At 39.1% G+C, this 11,206-nt stretch overlaps 1 protein-coding gene across 15 annotated transcripts in view; it reads right to left on the bottom strand.

Annotated features, from left to right (window-relative positions):
- The window catches only part of ULK4 (unc-51 like kinase 4), a 596,488-nt gene extending 585,978 nt beyond the window's left edge, over positions 1-10,510 (bottom strand). For 5 of the 15 annotated variants that reach the window (XM_073003536.2, XM_073003535.2, XM_073003528.2 and 2 more), the window contains exons 1-7: positions 10,379-10,510; positions 9,410-9,598; positions 7,199-7,298; positions 5,811-5,950; positions 5,549-5,708; positions 4,864-4,965; positions 1,704-1,805 (exon numbers count right to left, since the gene is read on the bottom strand). In XM_073003536.2, the coding sequence (XP_072859637.2) occupies positions 1,704-1,805; positions 4,864-4,965; positions 5,549-5,708; positions 5,811-5,950; positions 7,199-7,298; positions 9,410-9,547 (742 nt within the window). In that variant the 5' untranslated portion in view covers positions 9,548-9,598; positions 10,379-10,510. Of the gene's footprint in view, positions 1-1,703; positions 1,806-4,863; positions 4,966-5,548; positions 5,709-5,810; positions 5,951-7,198; positions 7,299-9,409; positions 9,603-10,071 lie in introns of all 15 variants that reach the window. The other 10 variants (XM_078377379.1, XM_078377378.1, XM_073003534.2 and 7 more) reach the window with 7 other exon arrangements.
- Between the last annotated feature and the right edge of the window lie 696 nt (positions 10,511-11,206).

Genomic DNA, 11,206 nt, shown 5'->3' on the forward strand with positions numbered 1-11,206 from the left:
GTGTCCTTTATCGGTACCATACTACGTCAAAGCTAATCAGTCTGTCCCCAGGCTTGAGTTTTAGGGTGCTGATCTTGTTTGTGAAATGTCCTGAGTCTTTGATGTAGGATGAGGTTTGTCCAATGTAGGTCTGTAGGAGGGTGGCTAGATATTTTGCTAATTCATATGTTCGGGAGCCGATGGCACTTACAATGGGCCTGAGTGGAATTGAGTCTTTGTGGATTTTGGGAAGTCCGTATAGTCTTGGTGGGAGAGCTTCTGTCTTGCAGGTTCGTTGAAAGACATTGGGGTGCAAGGAGGAACTCCTGATCAGCATGTTTGTTTTGTTATTTTGTTGGTTGGGTCCCATTTCAGTTTTCTGTAGGTGGTGGGGTCTAGAAGTTCCCTAATTTTGTCCTTGTATTCTTCTGTTTCTATGATTACTGTGGCATTGCCTTTGTCTGCAGGCAGGATGATGATGTCCGGGTCTGAGTTCAGGGACTTGATGGCATTTCTCTCCTTTCTTGTTATGTTATTTTTTGGGGGGTTTGTTTTGTAGGATCCTTGTCACTTCACCTCTTATTTCTTCTGCTTTTTGTTCTGGAAGATGATATAATGCTGATTCCATGTTGGCAATGATATCTTCCACAGGAATTTTACTGGGTGTGACTACAAAGTTTCCTCCTTTGGCTAAGACTGAGGTTTCTTCCGGGGACAGTTGGCGTTCAGATAGGTTGATGATGAAGTGCAATGTGTCTAATCCGCGCGGCCCCCACTTTGGACACTTTTAAAAGTCAATTAAAAACATGGCTATACATTCAGGCCTTCCCTCCAGTTAATATCTGACTTTTCTTCATTCTCTCCTTATGTATTTTCTATTCTATTGTTGTATTCTGTTTATTACAATATGATTTATGTAATTGTGTGTGTTTTTTATATTATTTCACTGTTTTTACTATATTGGAAGCCGCCTAGAGTGGTCTTTTAGACCAGATGGGCGGGGTATAAATCAAATAAATAAATAAATATATAATGTAGGTTTCTGTTGGCTGCTTTGGCATTCGTTGAATTTCTGTTTTTGTCTGGCTGTGTGGTTCACCATTCTGGTCACTATTTTTATGTACTATTTATTATCTTAACTAAACTACAATTATTTCTCTACTCCCTGACCATTTCTCAGGCACCTCTTACCATTACTGAAACACATTTATTTCCAATTCTTCACACACTTCCTATGAGGGACTATGAATACATTTCCTGTGTTTGCCTTCTGCCTTCTTATAGTTGATGAGCCACACTTTTCACATCTTTGGCCATACTGAAATTACAATTAACCTTTCCTAGACCCCAAGCATCAACTGGCACAACAAAATGCCTGCTCATTAATTTGCTGGTGTGATATGATCCTTTTTAGCCATGCCATTTTTAAAGACTCTTTTACATAATATCATGAGTTGGATCTCAATACTTTTCAATTGCCCAAGAATCTGCCATAAAGATTATCTGCACCAACACAACTGTGGGTAAATATCAAATCATTAGAAAGAAATAAGCAGTAACCCTAAAATGAAAACTAATAAGAATGTTCTGTTCTAAGAATATAAAATACACTTCTCAAACATTTCATGGTTACAGCTGTTCTGATATATGAGAAGAGCTACATGCATTTTGTCCCATTTTGCAACTCACAATAGATTATTTAGACAATGTTTAATTTAAATCACCTATCTGTAGAATAATACCTCTCTGTCTAAGTGGAAAAGGGTCTTCATGTAAAATCTGCTCTGCTAATTCAGTGAGGCTTTCTGAGAAGAATGGTGGTCTTCCTATGTGTGGAACAAAAAAGTGGGTCAGTTTTCAGCAAAATCAAAATAAGTCTCAGTAATTAACAATGTTTCTATGTATCAACACAACCATTATTAGTTAACTGTAAGAAAAGGAAATAGATACATATACAATTTTATATTCATTGGAAAATGGGTATCATTGTATTAACTGATTTTTTCCAGCACAAAAGATAGCGAATGTATAGCACCATTTCTTTAGACTGCGTACTGCACCCATTTAAATAGCAGTAAGTCCTGCTAAATTCCCTTGAATCAACATGTATGGCACTGTCCTATAAATCAAATATTTTGAGTAAGTAATAATCGACATATATATCTATATCTAGAGAAAGGCAATTTCCTTGTCCTTGAAGAAATTGCTTAATTTACAAATGGCATCTTCTAAAAATGATTATATAATGAACAGTGTGCCAAATTTTGAGTTTTATCACAGGCACAAGCTCATAAACACTCACTTTACAGGATGTGCAACAGTTTTAATCAAAATATGATGTACAGTTTCAAACCTAGAATACCACTACCCTGTTTCCCTGAAAATAAGACCCAACCATGTGCTGGATTATGGAGAAAGCCAGAGAATTCCAGAAAAACATCTATTTCTGCTTCATTGACTACGCAAAAGTCTTTGACTGTATCGACCACAACAAACTATGGCAAGACCTCAAAGAAATGGGAGTGCCTGATCACCTTATCTATCTCTTGAGAAATCTATATGTGGGACAGGAAGCAAAAGTTAGAAATGGATATGGAACAACTGATGGGTTCCAAATTGGGAAAGGAGTACAACAAGGCTTTATATTGTCTCCCTGAATATTTAACTTATATGCAGAATATGTCATGTGAAAGGCAGGACTGGATGAATTCCAAACCTGAATTAAGATTGCTGGAAGAAATATCATAAACCTCTGATATGCAGATGATACCACTCTGATGGCAAAGAGTAAGGAGGAAAGAACCTCTTAATGAGGGTGGAAGAGGAGAGTGCCAAAAATGGTCTGAAGTTTAACATCAAAAAAACAACAACAAAAAGACAAAAAAAAACCCGAAGATCATGGCCACTGGTCCCATCACCTCCTGGCAAATAGAAGAGGAAGAGAGGGAGGCAGTGACAGATTTTACTTTCTTGGGCTCCATGATCATTGCAGATGGTGACAGCAGCCACAAAATTAAAGGACAACTGCTTTTTGGGAGGAAAGCGATGACAAATATAGACAGCATCTTCAAAAGTAGACATCACCTTGCTGACAAAGGTCCGCATAGTCAAAGCTATGGTTTTTCCAGCAGTAGTGTATGGAAGTGAGAGCTGGACCATAAAGAAGGCTGACGGCCAAACAACTGATGCTTTTGAATTGTGGTGCTGGAGGAGACTCTTGAAAGTCCCCCAGACTGCAAAGAGAACAAATCTATCCATTTTGAAGGAAATCAACCCTGAGTGTTCACTGGAAGGACAGATCCTGAAGCTGAGGCTCCAATACTTTGGCCATCTCATGAGAAGATAAGATTCCCTGGAAAAGACCCTGATATTGGGAATGTGTGAAGGCAAGAGGAGAAGGGGACGACAGAGGATGAGATGGTTGGACAGTGTCACTGAAGCTACTAACATGAATTTGACCCAACTCCGGGAGGCAGGGGAAGACAGGAGGGTCTGGCGTGCTTTGATCCATGGGGTCACGAAGAGTCGGATATGACTTAACAACTAAACAACAAAAATGATTTTTCAGGATGCCCATAATATAAGTCCTACCCCAAAAATAATCCCCAGTTAAGTGAAGTCCTGTCCTCCACCATTGTGCAGCAACCAAAAGATGACATGGCTGTATTTGAATAAATGTAGGTTGTTGTACATGAAATAAAAAATAAAACATTCCCTGAAAATAAGCCCTAATGTGTTTTCTGGAGCAAAAATTAATATAAGACCCTGTATTCTTTTTGGGGAAACACAGTACATTCCTCTTGTGAAATTTAGCAACAGCAGGACCAACTTCTCACAATTAAAGAAGAGAACAACCACATAACCCAATAGTATGTTGTAAAGATAATCATATCATGAAAAAAAGACTCAGGAAGCATATTTTGACTGTATTTGATGAGTCATCCTACATGAAGAGCTGCAGCAAGAACCCAAATTTGGCTAGAAAAAAGCCAGTTACTCCACATGCTTAACACTAACTCAGTTGTTCCTTTCCATTTGTACCTATACACTTCTCAACTAATTAGACTCAGTAGCCTTTATAACTATGTAAGAATAAGAAAAAAAAACACCTAGAAAAGCAAAAAGGCTGCACAAATAGAGAAAAGTCAATTGTTTGGAATTTTAAGACCATAAGGATGCAGGTTGTGGTCACACTGGATGTTACTCCAATCGATTTATTGTACTGGTTTCCAAATAAGTCACTTGTTTTCTCCATTTGTCTGTTTTAGGATTCAAGCATAATAATAAACCATCATAACAATAAACAATCCAGAGTTCAAACACTAACCACAAATCCTAGCAGCTAAACAGAGCTGGCAAACATTACTTTCTTGAACTACAGATCCCTAAATTCCCCATCCAGTAGAGCCAGTGAGTATACAGCCTTCAGATTCTGGGAATTCTAGTACAAGAAGTAACTTCTGCAAACTCTGATTCTAATTTTGGTTTGTGACTGCATACCCAAGCATGTTTTGATTGCAGAGGCATATATAACAATACAAACCACAACCTGGTTTATTTCTACATGTAAATTAAGCCTCTAAATTGATGGAACAAAACCTCAAATGACTGAAAGACAGAAATCAACAACTACATTGAACTTAAAATTATATTTAAATTTCACCTCACAAACCAAATTGATTATTTTCCTTTACTAATTCAATACTAACATCTTCAAACAGCTGTTCACAGGTCTGTATGAAAATTAAATATGATGGCAAGAGCAGTCACACAAAATCATCAACCCTAAATTAATGATTTCCATCTTAATGTTTCATGTTATTAATACCTACAGTTTTCATTCTTACTCTAATACACTATTAGTTATATTAGTAAGACTAATACCTGAAAACATTTCATACAGCAAACATCCCAAGGACCACAAATCACTGGCTACAGAGAAGTCAGTGCCTTTTATAACTTCTGGAGCAACATACGTAAGTGAACCTGCAAAAAAAAGTATGCAACATAAAAAGGTGAAGAACTATTTACTTTGATTTTGCAATGAACACCCCTCCAAAAGTCAATTCTATCCTAAACCCATTGCTCAGAAACTCACTGGAATTTCAGATTACCTATACAAAGACTGCTGGCATTTAACAAAGAACTATGTACGTACTTAAAACTCCTATAATCACAGAGCAACAAGCAGACAGGAATGCAGCCTGACAAATATTCAGCTATCCAAACAAATATATTATAGGTGACTCCTTTCCTATACCCAGCCTCACTTGTATAGGGAGGGATGTGTCCAAAGGTAGAAAGCATGGAAGGCCACAGGGAAATTAGGGAATCATGGCAGTGAATTACATCAGAAAATGCCAGATGGCTTCACATTATGCAACTTTGATAAAACATAATCACTGACTATTTGCCTTAATAAAATGCTGTAGCTTTCTGTGACACGGTCACTGAACACCCACCCCCAATTCCAAGTATTATGGGATGGAAACTACTACACCTAGTTTTAATTGCATCAGTGTATTCTACTAATATACTTATTTCTTTTACATATTGCAAAGTACTGTACCTGTCAGTTTCTTTTTTAGACTTTGTTCTGTGTTTTCATCACTATCACTGCCCCTCTTCTCTGTTCCAATTAAAGCGAAAAAATCTTCCATGTTTTCACCTGCTGCTTTAGCCAAACAGAAACTACTGAACTTTAGAGTACCAGGTCCTTCCAAGAGAATCTACAGCATTAAATACAAATATAGGTTACACTTATTGCTTTTCAATATTTAGTTGATTATTTCCAGAAATTACTCATCAAAGCAAAATACATCACCTCTTACCTTTCCAGGTGTAAGGTCACAGAAAAGAATTCCAAGCTCATGAATATGATGAAGTCCAGCTACCAAATCAATACCAAAGTCTCTCACAACATCTTCAGGTAAGTGTTCATCCTGAGCAATTACCATTTCTAGTGATCCACCTATAAAGTATTTACACTTAATCAGTCACAATGTCAAAAAGACAAATTGAATAATTGCTATAACACTAGAGGAACTTCTGTGTTTACATTTGCTTCTACATTAACACATTGTCACATTTAGCTGTAGATATCAAACTGAAAAAACAGACAGATGGAACCCCACACCAGGCCCGAGTCATCTACAAATCATCCAGGAGGTAAAGGTTTGGGACATTTATCAAGCCCTGGCTCAGAACCACTGATCTGGACAAAGGACAAGCCCAAGTCCTTGATTTAGGTTCCCATTGGAAGCATAGAGAAGGTATGCTTTTGTGATAAGAACAGGTCCATGTCTGGGCAGGAAGGGACAAAATGTTCATATTTATGGGACTATTTTATATTTTCTCACTTAAGACCCTGAATCTCTTTTTTCTACACTTCTAGTAAATAATTTATATTAAAATGATACACTTCTAGTATAATAATTTCTATCAGAGTGACACTAGTTTCTCTCTCTCTCTCTCTCTCTCTCTTTTGTTCCTTAAAAGCAATACTGAAGACAAGACAGCAAGGATACAAATTCTCAAATATTTAGTTAGCATAGTTAGCATTGAATATATTACCGTAAGATAACATTCAGGATAGGTCCATTAGGTAAAAGAGCCAACTGGAAAATTACACTCTAGCTTCAGGAAACTCTTACTAATAGCTGCTACCTAAAAAAGCTCTGGACTTTATTCTCTCAAAGAATTAGAATAAGCAAACCCAGTGCTGAATGGCAAACATATTTTGAAAGTGGGGAAAGCTTTAAAAGCAGCTGTAATATGGCATGGGGGAACTGCCCAAGTTCTGTAATGCATCTCAACTACCTATAGATATGTTTTCATCCAGAATGGGGGAGAAATGACACAAAGAACTGTGAAACTTGTTTTATGTGCCTAAGAAAGTTTTAAAGAATAAAGTAGAGATGTGCAATTAATCATATTCCAAGGTTTTCATTTTCAGGGATTTATCCTATTTACTGTCTTTATCCGGTTCACCCACCTCCCAAGATAGCTACCCTCCTCCATATACATACTGAAAAATTCTGGTAACAATGCAAGTTCCAAAGAGATGCAACATCGAATCTTACAATATGACATAGGAAAACAAAGAATTCTATTGGGTTAAAGCTTGGGTTTATTTAGCCAATCCTAGTTTTTATATTTCAAACTGAAAACAGTTAATCCTAAGTAGCACTCACTCAACGTTGGGTTAACATCCTCTTACCTGTGCATAATTCCACCACAAGCCAGAGATGGTTGCTTGTTTCATACCATTCATGAAATGTTACAATGTTCTTGTGCCTTATTTCATGAGTAAGGCGCACCTGTAACAGATTACCCACACACTTGAGACAGTTTGAACTCATGATGGGCCAGCAAAGCCTATGCAGTAACAAGGAGTATGTGTTAGATCTAGATATAGTCATACTTCGAATAGACCAATTTAAATCATGACTAATTGAATCCAACCAGATACAGTGGTGCCTCGACTTACGACCATCCTACTTATGACCAATTCAACTTACAAACAGCTCCGGTTGAAAAAATTTTGCTTCTATTTGTGACTGGAGCTTCCGCTTATGAACAGAAAAAAGCCGGGGGAAAGGTGAGAAATGTAAATTGCTAACTGTAGGTGGCGAAAGAGGCTGCTTCTTTGTAGCTCTTTCGCCCCTACGGTTACAGTGAGTGTGATCGATCGAGGAGGGACTGCCTGGCTTTTGCTTCTCAGTGAGAGTGTGTGTGTGTTTGCAGGGAGGCTTGGGATTGCCTATTAGGTAAGGTAAGGTGCTGTTTTCTGCTTTTTAAAAACTGTTCTGGGTGGTTTTGCAGCATGGTTTTCGGCTGGGGGGTTATGTTTCTGTGTTGTGATGGATCTTGGGGGTTTGTTTGTTTTTTGGGTTCCCCCCATTTCCGATGGGTCTTGGGAGGTTTGGTTGCTTTTGGATTTTTCCCCCATTTCTGATGGGTCCTGCGTGCTTCCCTTGCTTTTTCCTTTATTTTCTGTACATTTCTGACCTTGTCCCTTTGTTCTCTGTGCATTTCCAATCTGCTCCATTTGTACATTTGCATTTCAGCCGGAACGGATTAATTGCATTTCACTGCATTCCTATGGGAAATTGTGCTTCGACTTACGACCATTTCGAGTTAAGTCCATCTTCTAGAACGGATTATGGTCATAAGTTGAGGCACCGCTGTACATTCAAGTACTTATGCCAAAAAGATACAGTAGAACTCTTTTTCTATAATAGAATAATGGAATTCAAAAAAGGCCACTGGGTCTAACCCAGGAAGGAAATGGGAACAGACCTAACAAAACATTTAACCTTATGTAAGAAGGTTTTTAAAAACCTGCTTTGTGGGGCATATATACAATATTTTACTCAAACCTGATTACTTTTTGAAGGGGGACTGAAATGAAACATGTCTATCCACAGAATTTGTGCCCAAACTACTCCCTGTAAATAATTCTGACTTCAATTTGCTTTAGTCCTAGCTATCAGAGGATTTACTTGTTGAACCTGAATGCAGTGGGACAAATTAGACTCATAATTATAAAATAACTCACGGGAAACTACCAATAGAATAAAATAACTATTCCAAAGCTTCCTTCTTTCCAAATCACAGGAGGAGACAGGGCAACAATCATCACATACAACTGCCCTGTTCAGTTATTGCACCCCTGCCCTGTCAAATTGTGCAGCATTATTACTGTTAGATGAGAGACATAACTTCTCAAGCAAAGAGTTGCGGAGGGTTCAATGAAAGAAAGACTCAGCAATGGTGGAATCAATTTTCTACAAGTATGGAACACAAAGATTTCATGGGAATCATAGTTTTATGTCAGACTCTTACCTCCCTCACAATTTTTATGTATTATCAATCCCTTTTTGAGGTTCAATAGGATTCTTTAAAATGCTAGCTGAAAATAAATATTGTTTAAATTTCAAAACTATTCCAGATCAACATAAAATTTTGGTATCATATGTGTGGCAGTATATGTCTAAAACGTAGGCTAAAACTGAACTGAGTGGTGTACTTGATGTTACTAGAAGACAAAGCAAAACAGAAATAAAAACATGTCTAGGTGAAATACTGGGCTTATAATAAAAAAAGAAACAGGTCTAGAGCCCTCCTATAACCTAGCATGTTTTTCCCCTTATTACTAATAAGCTTTACAAGTTTACATTATAAAAGTGTTCATAAAACTTTTAACATGTCAGAATGGGCTAGAAGAGACAACTAATCTCATAATTGTTCAGTACAAGAATATAAAGTACTTATAGTTTGCTAAGAAGGAAGATTCACAAATATTTTAAACTCCCCCCTGAGTTCACAACAAGCAACACTATTAGCATAGCAGTCTTTTTGGCCATGGACTTCCTTCTGAGCACGCCCAAAATAAAATTACTTTTTCCTTCAAAATGTTAATTCTTACCCAGTTTGTTATTTCAGCTCTTTTGCATTTATCCGTGCACAAAATTGCCACAAAATTAATGGTTCCTTTTCTTCTGCCTTTATAAACCACTGTCTTGCTTCCTCTTCCAATCTCTTCATACAAAATAAAGTTTTCCATAGTGATATATCATGCACATTGATCTAAAACTACTGATTCTGACATGAAACACTACCTCCAAAACAAAAGGAAAACAAGTTGTTTAGCACACTGAGAACGGACACCTTAAATTCTTCAAACAGCATTTCAATAATGCTCCAGTCATACATGTTCACACTTCAGTAAAAATAAGTTGTGCCATTCACAACCTATATTAAAGTATTTGAAACATATAGCATTTTACAAATCACCCTAAATTCCTTACAGGAGAAAAGCAGTATATGGACAAACTAACAAATAAATATACATAAAAGGTTATTCAAACAAACCTCGTGACACCAAACAGTGAGAGGTACTGGGAAAGACTGTGACAAAAGCTGTTTATTATACACGTTTTCCAGGATCATCCTTCCCTGCCTTAAAAAAATTTTCACGGTTTGAACACCTGGTAACGAAAAACTGAAAACTACAAGTTTTGTCCATAAAGACGACAGGAAGGACCAATCTTCACCAAAGGAAAGCGTCCCTGGACGTTTGTAACTTACCAAGGATTTGCACACACAAAAGGTTCTAACGCCTTATCTTACAAGCCGGGATTTCTGGACTGGGGAGCCTGAAGCTTGAGTCAACTCATCCCTCAGCTGCACACAATAGAGGGGGCCAAATAACTCCCCCAAAGTGGTGGATAAGTGAAGACAAACCCCGGCCAGAACTGTGAGCGGAGGCTAGTCAGTCAGTTAGGGGAGGGGAACCCTCAGAGTGAAGACCCTTATTAGTCATTCAGAATTACCACTGCTTTTAGTTTACTTGGTATGCTCGCCCGCCCGCTCCGAGGTGAATGAAGCTTGAGACCTGCTCTTAAAGGAAGCGCCTCTCCCACGGACAACCGTCCACACGCGGTGGGGGCGAAGGAGACGCCCTACCGCCGCCGTTAACCGAGACGACTGCGCCTCGCCCCTCTGAGGGCTGCTCCACTTCTCTCGGGACCCAAGGGGCGCCACACGTTTTCCGGCAAGGGGAAGATGGTCGTGCTCGTTCTGCTACTTGTGGGAGGAGAAAGAACTGGGGCAGCTAAAGCTCGGGATGTGGTCTGCGAGGGACGGGCTTCTCGGGAGCATTTCTAACGACTCCAGAAAGCAATACAGTCCTTTTCTCCCTTCCCTCTTTTTCGGTCATAGGACTGTTCCGGCCTTTTTCTCAGTATCTTAGATACAAAGCGGGACGCCGGAAACAGTGAGCAATAGCGCGGAAGGGAATATAAGGCTTTGAACTTCCCTTTCACTCGTCACCGCTCTCCCCTTGCCTCGCTCGCGCTTTATCCTCCGCCCTGTTCTGGGCCTCGTACCCGGATGTGCTCGCCCTGCGCAAACAAGATCGTGAGAAGGAGCTGTGCTCCGTTGCTATGGAAACCCCATCCTATACCAATTGGCCTGTTTAGGGGCTTTCCCAAGCCGGCTTTGGGGTGGACATTGTTTCTTTCCCACTGGTGATCCTGCTTCAGTTCCATCCCCATCTTTCCAAGGGGATGTTAGAGTTCAGACTCTTCTCACCCTCCCGTTAATATCGCCAATAGGGTGATCCTTTCTTTGTCGTTTAGTCGTGTCCGACTCTTCGTGACCCCATGGACCAGAGCACGCCAGGCCGTCCTGTCTTCCACTGCCTCCCGCAGTTGTGTCAAAT

Source organism: Pogona vitticeps, chromosome 6 (genome assembly GCF_051106095.1).
Source record: "Pogona vitticeps strain Pit_001003342236 chromosome 6, PviZW2.1, whole genome shotgun sequence".
NCBI classification, from domain to species: domain Eukaryota; kingdom Metazoa; phylum Chordata; class Lepidosauria; order Squamata; family Agamidae; genus Pogona; species Pogona vitticeps.